The 12,352-nt window shown below is 35.7% G+C and overlaps 1 protein-coding gene across 1 annotated transcript in view; it reads left to right on the plus strand.

The window, feature by feature from the left end:
* Positions 1–12,352, plus strand: part of KCNU1 (potassium calcium-activated channel subfamily U member 1) — a 164,146-nt gene that overhangs the window by 29,121 nt on the left and 122,673 nt on the right. Inside the window, exons 9-11 of the mRNA XM_054561100.2 lie at positions 826–996; positions 2,215–2,306; positions 4,262–4,372. Of these exons, the coding sequence (XP_054417075.2) occupies positions 826–996; positions 2,215–2,306; positions 4,262–4,372 (374 nt within the window). The remainder of the gene's footprint in view (positions 1–825; positions 997–2,214; positions 2,307–4,261; positions 4,373–12,352) is intronic.

A 12,352-nucleotide genomic window follows, 5' to 3' on the forward strand; every position in this document is an offset into this window, starting at 1 on the left:
GAGAAAAGGATCTAAAAGAAAAAACAAAGAAATGAATATTTTATTATAAACTATGCATGTATAAATGTATGTTATATACAATATGTTATATTATGCAATATTTTACATATATTTATAATGTATGTAATAATGTGTCTAAGTTACTTCATTTATCTAATATAAAAATTCTGATAAATTTAGTTTTCTTGAAAGGTGAAGACTCAAAGAAAAAATCAGAGGAAAATATTTTTAAAGGTTTTTTAAAATATTTAAAGTTAAAAAATAACTTTAAAATTTAAAGTTATTTTTAAAAAAAAAATCACTGAAAAGACCACTGTGCAAAGAGGGAAACAACTTGGAAAAATCGGTTTGTTTTTCCGTAGACACTAGCATTCTATGTGCTTAAGCTCACTGAAATGAAGTGCTCATTTAAGTGCTTCTTTCCTTAATGATAATCCTAATCTGGTTAAAAAGTGAGAATATGTCATAATTGCTCAGTCTGAGAGCCTTTGGAGTCCCCTGGCTCCAGGATGCAATGCTTGTGCCCACTTGAAAAGAAAGCCCAGAGGCATCTGTCCCCTGTGGAGCTTTTCAAATGCTGTGCTGCAGCTACAAGCCATCTCAGATTTCGGCAATGATCACAATTAAGGAAACCAAGACTTTATACTCACTACCCATGATTTACAAACTCTTCCATTTATGTAAACTCTTCATAGCAACCTGAAAGCCATTTGGTATTTCATTTGGATTAAATGAAGTGCAATTAATCTAATGTTTTGCCTATTCTTTAAAAATCTTCTCTTGGATTCTATTCAGACATTTCCTGAGTCTTCTCTCTTTGGACAGGTGGAAAATTCTGGTGATCCCTGGCTCAAAGGTAGAAATTCACAGAATATATCATATTTTGAGTCAATTTACCTGGTCATGGCAACAACGTCAACTGTTGGCTTTGGAGATGTGGTAGCCAAGACATCCTTAGGACGGACCTTCATCATGTTCTTCACACTGGGGAGTTTGGTGAAGAATATTTTTAATATATTTTGAATATAGCTACATAAACCAGAAAATATTTGGTTAACAGTAATCAATGAAGCAATATAGGTTTAAGAGTGAATGTTGCATTACTTGGGGCACATATCAAGGGCAAATGAAAAAATGCACAGATCCCATGTTTTCCAAACTGCATCCCCTGGAGCTCAGGATAAAATTGCTTGGTTTCCAGGAATGAAGGATAGTAGACAAAGGAAGCAGAATTTCCTTATTAAGCTCTACATTGATTTGAGAAAACCTATCTTCCTTCATAGTTTGCCCATCAAATTAAAGTCTTTCTTCTAAAGAGGAAGGATATTTGAGATTTGATCTGAAGAAAATTCCATTCCTCCCAGCTCAAATGAGTAACCTTTCACTAAAACAGCATTTAACTTTAGAGATATGAACATCTGTGCCTGGTTTACGAGTGTAGCAAAGGCAAAAGCCTTCTTTTCTTTTAGTGACTTTCATTTCAATTCCTTAAAAACCACAAAAGAGTTCTCCACTCCACTTTTTTGATATCTACCCATCCACGGTCTCACATCCCTTTTTTCAGTCATTGTCTCTTAACCCTCCTCTGTCCCATATGCTTTCATTTTTCCAAGCCCCAAATAGAATAAAGTCAGAGTGAGAAGGGAAGTTAGAAGTGATAAAAGGAGGGCCGGGCACAGTGGCTCAGGCCTGTAATCCCAGCATTTTGTGAGGCCAAGGCAGGCGGATTACCTGAGGTCAGGAGTTCGAGACCAGCCTGGCCAACATGGAGGCATTCCATCTCTACTAAAAATATAAAAATCAGTCAGGCATGGTGGCAGGCACCTGTAGTCCCAGCCACTTAGGAGGCTGAGGCAGGAGAATCCCTTGAACCTGGGAGGCGGAGGTTGCACTCCAGCCCGGGAGACAGACAGAGACTCTGTCTCAAAAACAAAAACAAAAACAAAAGTGATGAAAGGATAAGACATGTGGTGAAGTCACCTTGCTGCTATCCTTTGCTTTCATCATTTTGAATACAGAAAAGCCTTGTATTAAATTTTAACAAAATTCAAAGGCTGAAATAAGGAAGAAAAACTAGGTCCCTTTAATATGCTATCATGTGCTCTTAGATGACAGAAAGTTTTATGTGCCCTCCTTTTCCTTTCTAATCTTGACATTTTTGGAGTATCCATCAAAATAATGAGAACTAAGGTTTTATTTGCTGATCAATTTTAGATATTATTTGCGAACTATATACCTGAAATGGTGGACCTGTTTGCTAACAAGAGGAAATACACCAGTTCCTATGAAGCACTCAAAGGAAAGAAGTAAGTAGTGTTTTAAGTATAATTTCTACAGTTTAAGAAATTCTATTAGCCATATATCTCATTCTAGACATCTATTGTCTGGCTTAGCTGTAGAACCCAAGGCGAATATATCAGCAACATCCTGCATTCACTAAAAAGGATTGTGCTAAACTAAATACCACAAGAAAATGATATTTGCTACTTGACCCAAACCGCTACATAGATGCTCATAAGAAAACTAAATCAACTAAAATGACAGATAATGTTGTAATTCACTGTCAATAAATATTATTGATGATGGCACTATTTGTACATTCGTTTTCACTAACTTCTCCTATAGCCATTACCAATTGTCTTACTCATTTTCCTTGTATGGGTAACTTATGGCTAACTTTACATAACAGATCAGATTAAAGCCATGATTCCAATTAAAAATAATTAATTTAATTCAGTTGTCTTAGCCAAAGCTCCCCTAAACCATCGGGGGCTCATTTATGGATGAGGATTTGCCAGCGTGAGAAGTTTCTACCCTGTCTTCTATAGCGCCTCCTAGATGACTGATTTTTTTTCCATGCCACAGCCATGTGTTCCCAGGAGGAAAATGGAGTGGAGTTGTTTTTATATTATTTCTTCTTGGATTCATGTTACCTTAGCTTCCATTACGTTTTTTTCCCATCTAAGACAAAAAGAATGAAATGGAGATCTTAAATTCGATGTGATGCTTTTTAAAACTTAATCCCTGTCTGCTGTAATGAAAGAGGCATAACGGAGATAGGCTCCCTGAAAGCAGTCTCTTAATACAGTTGGATGAAAACTGTAATTGATCTAGGACTATGAAGAGGAAAGGAAAAATATGATGAAATGAACAAAAGATAAATAATGAGAAGCAATGGATTTAACTAGATAAGCCAAAATCCGGCCTCATTTGTCTCAGGAAAGGCCTATGGGACACACACTAAATCAGTCAATAGTTCTGGGAACTTTAATGTTAACTTAGGCTAAAATTATGTTTTCAGTTTTCTTCAATGACTAATAGGAGAAAAATAGCTCCTTTAAATGCATTAAACCTAAGAAAATTTTTCATGACAAAAACTATATGCATAGAGTTCTGCATCTGTCTTCAATGTCCCTCCACTGGGCTCATGTTTTTGTAACTACCAGATATTTGTAAATGTGGAAGATAAGCTGAAACAATCTGGAATGTGCTGCTTTCTCAGCCATGATATTTGGCTGAGAAATGGAAAAATTGATGAACTTTTCTGCTCCTCAAGAAAAAAACAAACAACAACAACAACAACAAAAAACCCTCTATCAGACAACTAGGAATCAAGTGAAAAAATGAAGTAAAAAGTCTATTATAAGTTATAAATAAATGTGAAAAATCTAGCAATAGTAATAGTTGCTCTTGTATTCTTAAAAAGCTAGGTGCAATTTAAATGTTTGGCATCATATTCTACTTGAGATGAGATAGAAGACTGTGGATAGCTGATGCTTCTTTTGTATTAGAAATGCAGTCCTTAGTGTTTCAATGTTTAAAATCTGGGTGATGCAGGCCAGGCACAGTGGCTCATGCCTGTAATCCCAGCACTTTGGGAGGCTGAGGTGGGCGGATCACCTGAGGTCAGGAGTTCAAGACCAGCCTGACCAACATGGAGAAATCCTGTCTACTAAAAAAATACAAAATTAGCTGGGTGTGGTGGTGCATGCCTGTAATCCCAGCTACTTGGGAGGCTGAGGCAGGAGAATCATTTGAACCCAGGAGGCAGATGTTGCAGTGAGCCGAGATCACACCATTGCACTCCAGCCTGGGCAGCAAGAGCAAAACTCCATCTCAAAAAAAAATAAAAAAATATCTGGGTGATGCAAATACCATATTTATTGAAAACTAAGTTTAAGCTAATTATTCATCTCTAAATGCTGACAGGAAGGTGCTTGTGTTCCTCGGATGATCCATCTCACCTGTTCTTGCTGCCTAGGTTTATTGTGGTCTGTGGAAACATCACTGTGGACAGTGTGACCGCTTTCCTGAGGAATTTCCTCCGCCACAAATCAGGAGAGATCAACACTGAAATTGTTTTCCTGGGAGAGTAAGTATATCTGTATGGCTCACGGGTTCTAAATTAATACTTAAAATATGTGTGTATATTTTTAATGCAAGAAAATTACCTCACAATATTTACAGAAAAATTAGGTATTGATCATAAACAAAACAAAAAAGAAAAGAAATCTTTGACCAAGCTAATCTCTGCAAATATTTTGGAATATATCTTGTCAGATGTTCTTCTGCATAGGTACTAATATGATTTAAGTGATTATTATTTGGCATTTAGGTTACTCTACACGTTATTATCATACATGACTATAATCTTATGCAAAAGCCTGGTGCACTTTATAATTATTATTCTGTTAATTCTCAGAATTAGAAATGTGAAGTTCAAATCAACACAGAAATGATTATTCTTGATGCTGTTGTTGTTCTATGCAGTCTATCTTTCCACTAGCAGAGCCTAAGTCAAATATTTTGTCAAGCACTGGGAAATACATATTTAGTACAGAAGGATTTTAAGTATAGCTTAGGTATACAAAATGATTTCTTATATTTTAATTTTGTAATTTTCAATTTGGTAAGATTGGCTAATTTTCTATGTTTTGACTGTTGGCTTTTCTCTTTGAAATTTCTCTTTCTTTCTTTCATCCTCTCCTATTAAGTGGATTACCTGTTGCTTTATTGACTTTTCTACTCAATATATGTTGATACTAGCCATTTCGTGTTATATGTTATACATGTTTTTCTTCCAAATTCACCTTTTAATTTTTTTCATGCTTTTATTTTCATACAGAAGTGTTTGATTTGCATGGACTCCACTCAGCTCATTCTTTTAGTGTTTAAGATCCATGGAATTGCTTTTGCCTGCTGTGTAGAGAATTAACTTCTTTATTTTTCTCAAATGATTCATCAGTTACCCAAATATCATTCACTAAATAAGTCAGCCAGATTTTGAAATGACGTTTTGATCTTACATAGGATTGTATATAGCATCGCCTCCATCTTCTGGCACTGTGTAGTTGAGCACTCTACTTTTGCATTATGACATGTTCAATTCACCATAAATTTGGGCCTTCATGTATGGAATAACCGATAGCAGTTTGAAGCACTCTATGATGTTACTGACAGCCAAGAATTCCGTTTAAGTAGCATCACTGTGTCCATCTTTCTAGCAATTTGTGCATTATTTAAATCTTTTGTTAGAAAACAGTAAAAACAAAGAGTACAAAACTAGAGATTAAAAGCTAATTATTATAATCCAGTTGAGACAGAGAGGAAATCAATAGATGTGTGACGTGTTTTACCCATCGTTGCATTTTTATGGACTTACATGCGTTGTTGTATGTACTTACCAAGATAATGAACAAATTTTTTTTTAATTGTGAAAAATGTGGAAAGTATCTAGAATTTTGTTAATTTCATCTATACTCCAATGACTGCAAAAATTTACATCTTCTCTTGGACATTCTCTGTGGCTTCGTGTTTACACAACTAATTGCCTCCTGGATATGTTTAACCTAGTGTTATGAAGGCCCCTCAAGCTCAACATTCTCAAAAGTGAACTTATGATCTTGTGTTCCCCTTTCCAACTCAAAGGCAAACAAACAAAAATCAAAGAAGGAAAGCAAACAACATTTTCTATCCTAGTAAATGAGACCTGATTAATATACTTCCTTAAAACAGAAACCTGAGTATTATCTCTGATACTCCTGTCCCCCTCAATCCTTATATACATTTTCATCAATACCATTAACTTTGTCTCATATGTAAATCCTAATTCTATTTCCACCATTTCTTCTCCACTACCACAACTCTATTCATAGTTAAATCTTGTCTTCCCAAAATTTCTCTAAAGGCCACTTTATTTGTTTATTCTTTGTGCTCCAAAGCTCTTCTCCCTTTATATGACCAATTTATTCCCATCCTTTCCACTCAGAGAGACAGTCCCTGTCCATTCTATCTAAATTGGTGTCCTCTAATTTCCTTCTATCTCATTACTCTATTTTATTTCCTTTAAAGCAATTATCACAATCTATAATTGTGGTAGAGTTTCCTTTAACACAGCTGTTAACATTTCTTTCTTTTGCTATATGCCCCTTCTCCCATTTAAATGTGAATTCTCTTTCTTCTCCCTTTGAATCTGGACTGACCTGTGGCTTAATTTGATAAACAGAACACAGAAGATGTGACACTTTGCTACTTCAGGCCTAGCGTTTAGGAGGATTGACAGTTCCAGCTTCCACTTAGAGCCCTGAGTCATCATGTAAAAAGCCATACTACCTTGCTGGAGAGAAGGCCTAGTCAGCTGTCAGCTACTCTAGTCACATAGCTGAAGCAACAGTCATGTGTATGGCCACTTTGGACATTCCAGCTCCCTGTGAAGCTCCTGGATGAATGTACCTATGTGGATGCCCCTAGTCAACAATACATGGAACAGAAGAACAACCTAGCTGAAACCAGCCAACCTACAAAATCATGAACATAGTATATTATTGTTGCTTAAGGTCTATAATTTCTAGGATGGTTTGTTTTGCAGAAATAGATAATTGATACAACAAGTGGTACTAGAAGTGGGGTGCTATCATACCAAGAGCAAAAATGTGGCCTTTTCCTTGGAACTGGTGGAGACAGAGGCCAGAAGAGTTGCATGGAGACTCAGTAAAGGCTGGAAGAGCAATGAGGAAATTGCTGTAGGGTGCTGGAAGAAGAACAGCCCATGCATGGTTTTATGGCAGAATTTTAGTAACACTGTCACCAGCAATAATATGGAAGACAGGAAATGTACCTAATGAAATTGTGAAGCTAAGAAGATTTCCCAAAAGAAAGTCATTTACTCTAGTTTAATCATGCATGCTAAGGTATTATGAGAAAATTCAGCAAAAAAAAAAAAAAAGAAATTCTTTAGTTTTCGAGCAGAACTTAGAAGAAATATAGAAGGCCCAGAACAATCTTTCCAGATGGTCAAAAAAAAGGAAGAATGACCTCAGAGAGAAAAAAAATCAAATTTAGGGTGCAATCTATAATATTTGACCTCAAGGTCAAAATTGAATCAAGGATGCAACTGTAAGGTCATTTGTTAAGACCTCAGAAAGATTTAAGGTGGTGACTTACAGAGGCTCTCAGTCAGGCAAAGGGGCTGCAAAGAAGCTTACAGACATTCTTCTCGGAAGCCTGACATTGTCAAAGTGGAGAGAGATCTGTCTGCAAGGAATCATGGATCTGACTTTTAAAGCATGACGTGAACCTGAATTAGGTTTATAGAAAATACTCAACAGAATTCTGCTTCAAACAAAATTTTTCTGATAGCAGCCCTACCAACTTGAAGTAAAAGGGAAAGAAAGAGTTGAAAACAAAAAAAAAAAAATGCTTCTGAGCCCAATTTAGCACACACAAGAATCAGGCAGAGAAAGCTACTGAAGTATAAACATAGACCTTTTATTAAAGAAAGGGAGCATGGTGACTCAGGATCAGAGGACAGAGAAAAGAATTACGGACAATAGATTAACTCGTGAGCACAGAACTGGGCCATAATTGAGAAACATTCTCTACCCCTAATAACACAAGCTCAGATTTCAGAATTTCTGTGGACCCGTGATTTCTCAGTGCCCTCCGTTACAACCCCCACCACTTTTGATGGGGCTTGCCCGTTGCAATTTTCCTATCCCTGTTGGTGTCATCATGGTGAGTTGGCTGTTGGATTTGGGGTATTCACTTCTCCATTCAGTTTACAGGTGTTCACATCAGGACTAGATGTATTTAAGAGCCCCCATCCAGGTCTAGGCCTAATTTAGATGACAAGATCCAGGACTTTGAGCTGATTCTATAAAGAGATGAGACTTTGGGAGGAAATGTGAGAGTATTTTGTACAAGGGAGGGATGTGGATTCTTGTGGCCAGGATGCAGACTGTGGTAGTTTAATGATGGCTAATAGCAATTCCTCTTTATACATACAGATGATCCCTGGTTTATGATGCTTTGACTTAAAACATTTTTTTTTTTTTACTTTATGATGGTGCAAAAGCCATATGCCTTCAGTAGAAACCATACTTTGTATACTCACTTTCAGTACAGTATTCAGTAATAATATGAGATACTCAACACTTTATTATAAATGGACTTTGTGTTAGATATTTGACCAAATGTAGGCTAATGTGAGTGTTCTGAGCATGTTTGAGGTAGGCCAGGCTAAGCAATGATGTTTGATAGGTTAGCTGTATTCAAAGCATTTTCAACTTACCACGTTTTCAACTTATGATGCGTTTATAGGGATGTGGCCCCATCATAAGTTCAGGAGTGTCTGTATTCTGCTTCTCCTACCAAAAGTGGAGTCCATTCTCCCTTCTATTGAATCTGGGCTAGCCTTTTGACTCACTTTAACCAATAAGATATCAACAAGTGACAATATGCCAGTTATGCCAGCCCTTAAGACTCCTGACAGCATCTGCTTTTAGTATCTTGGAGCCTTGAAATATAACTATAAAAATAAATACACACACATCTATGTATGTATATATGTATCATACATATATACATACATATATATACATATGTATGTATGATGGAGAATAAGGTCCATCCCACTGCCAGTCTTTCCAGCTAGCTCAGTCGAGGCAGCACAGATGTAAATGATGCCATCTTGGATGTTCTAGACCACTAAAGCTCTCAGCCAAAGTCAGTCCTATAAAGGACTCTAACAAAACCACAGGGAACAGAAGTGTCACCCAGCTGAGCCCAGTCAAAACAAGGAATACAAAAAATAATAACTTGTTATTTTAAGCTACAAGGTTCTTGTAAGATTCTATACAAAAATACATAAATGATACAGTATTACCATTTTCTTTCTTTGGTTACTTGTTTATTGCTTGAACAAAGCAGTATCTAACATATTACTCTATGAAATGTTATGAAAATAAAATATTAACTTATATTTCCATAAGTCAGACTGCTTAGTTGCATGCAAGAAAAACTATGGCTAAATTAAGCAGAAAAGAATATAAAAATAGATATTACACAGCTCTTAAAACCACCAAAAGCCAGATAACTAGGCTTAGAGACTACACAGCAAGGAGCAGTGATGATGTGATACCTCTTTCCTTGAGTAATTTGTTTTATGAGTGGGCGCATAAAGGTCGACTTCCTTGTCATTCTTTATGCTGACTGCATGTGTCTTATACATTTTGTATACGTACTATTTTTTACAATACAATTTAAAAGATGAGAACTTTCTAGGTTTGACAAAAGAAATCAGTTCTCAGATGAGAAGGTACAATAAATCATGTATACTTCCATGTACTTGAAATGTGAAAATCAAAACATAGGGATAAAGAGAGGCATGCATGTGAGTGTTGTCATAACAGAGGGGGCAGCTAATTCAGCAATTGTTAGGGGATGGGGCAGATCAGAGTACGTATTCAGAAGAAAGTACCATTCAAGAAAGTATTAGGTTGGTGCAAAAGTAATTGTGGTTTTGCCATTAAAAGTAATGCCAAACAGTACGTGACTGTAAGTTACACATCAAAAGCGAAATACTTACCATGAAGTGTTTATCTCTCTTTCCCTTTCCCCAGTCCTACTGCTCAGAGACAACTGCTTTCAGTTCTTTCAGACTTAGTATTTCTTCAAATTTTAAGTCTAAATTTTACCACTTTTTTGATTCCTCAGTTATAAATGGTATTTATTAACCATCAGATTTGCAAATGAGAATTGTTCAACACTCTGCATCACTTCTATTGTTTCAGTATTATGATCTTAAATCTGTAGTTACACGATTAGTGTTTATATCATTGCGGCAAATAAATATTATTCATTGCAGATTCAAGTAAAAGTGTATAAGGATAACAGTATATTTCCTCAAAATTTTATTTTCAATCCTCAATGATTGTTTCATTTTATAATATGTTTATCATATATCTTATATCATATAGTATATATAATAGAGGTACCATGTGAATGACAATAAATATTTTCCGATTTCTCCAATATGTAATAATACAATAGGAACAAAAGTTGAGTGAGAAATTTCTAAGAGTTGCACATGGGTCATTGGACTATAGAAAAAATATGCCAGAACATTTATTCATGTCTAAAATAACAAGGAAATAATTAATCTCCTTGTTCAAACCTTTTTTTTTTTTTTGAGAAGGAGTTTTGCTCTTATTGCCCAAGCTGTAGTGCAACGGTGCGATCTCAGTTCACTGCAACCTCTGCCTCCCAGATTCAAGTGATTCTCCTGCCTCAGCCTCCCAAGTAGCTGGGATTACAGGCATGCACCACCACACCCAACTAATTTTGTATTTTTAGTACAGACAGAATATCACCATGTTGGCCGGGCTGGTCTTGAACTCCTGACCTCAGGTGATCCACCCGCCTCTGCCTCCCAAAGTACTGGGATTACAAGCGTGAGCCACCACACCCAGTCCCTGTTTAAGCCTTTTTTATACCAAAATATAATTCAAAATATCACTTAGAATTAAAGTGATTATAAAGTGAACATCCATGTAACTACCACTCAAGTCAACAAATAAAGTAGTGCCTCCTTATCTGCAGTTTTCCTTATCACAATTTCAGTTATATATGGCCAGTTGTGTTCTAAAACTTAGTGAGTACAGTACAATATGGTATTTTGGAAGAGAGACTGCTTGCATGTACATTTTATTACAGCATATTGTTATAATTATTCTATTTCATTATTAGTTGTTATTGTTAATGCCTTACTGTATCTAATTTATAAATTAAATGTTATTATAGGTATGTGTATATAGGAAAAACGGTACTGTATATACAGGGTTTGGTACTATCTGTGGTTTCAGGCATCCCCTGGGGGTCTTGGAATGTATCCCCTTCGGATAAGGATGGATTACTATATTCCATAGCTAGCACACCAACACAACCCTCTGCAGTTGAAGCTCCATCTTTAGTTCCTAGAAGTAACTACAGTTCGGACATTATATCTTATTATTTTTTGTCTTATCTTCTATGCTTATTTAGAATATTATTTTCCTTTTCCTGTTTTTTTAAACTTGTATAAATGGAATATAAATTTATTTACCTCAATGTTATGTTTGTTAGATTTATCCATATTGCAACTGCAAATAGTTGTATAATACTTATTTTTATTGCTGTGTAGACAATATTCTATGAATGCACCACAATTTTTCTTAATCCATTCAACCATTGGTGGCATTTCTCCCCTGTACTTTGGCTATTATAAAGAATGGTGCTGTGCAAATTTTTGTATATGTATCTTGGTACCCAAAAATATAATTGTATGGTAATAAAGTTTAAATATTTTTCTTAGGTAGAACTGTCAGTTGTCCGAAATGATTTGAACGATCTGTACCATACCAGTAGCCCTGAGAGTTCCTGGTGCTCTACATCCTACTAACACTGGAAATGTAACTCGACAAACTAACACTTAGAAACAGCAGTCTTTTTAATCGTAGCCATTCTTGTGGGTAGTACTTTATTAAGATAGTGGTACTTCTTGTGGTTTTAATTAACATTTTTCTCATTACTAGTGAGGCCAAGCATCTTTTCAGATCCGTAAGCCACCTGGACTCCCTCATAATAAATGATGATCCATTTGTCTTGACCATTTTTATGCTGAATCGTTAGACCTTTTTTATTTGCATAAGTTATATGTGATTGGAACCTTTGTCAGGTACATGCATGATTAAGCTTATTTCATGTTATAAAATCTACCGACTTAAAGTTTTATGACAAATTTCATTAAATTTACCTTAACATTTAACCTTTTGTTCTATTTATCTCTTCTTGCACCTCTGCTCTTCCTTCCTATTGTAATGATTTTCTTCATGCCAAAAAGTAAAAAAATTTTGGTATAAGTTTAAGGAGTACAAGTGCAGTTTTGTTACATGGAAACACGGTGCAGTGGAGAAGTATAGGCTTTCAGTGTAACTGTCACCTGAATAATGTACATTGTACCCATTAAGTAATTTCTCATCTCCCAACCCCTAAAACTTTTAAATTTTCCTTAAATGCAGATCTACCAGTGACTAAC

Source organism: Pongo abelii, chromosome 7, assembly GCF_028885655.2.
Source record: "Pongo abelii isolate AG06213 chromosome 7, NHGRI_mPonAbe1-v2.0_pri, whole genome shotgun sequence".
Lineage (NCBI taxonomy): Eukaryota > Metazoa > Chordata > Mammalia > Primates > Hominidae > Pongo > Pongo abelii.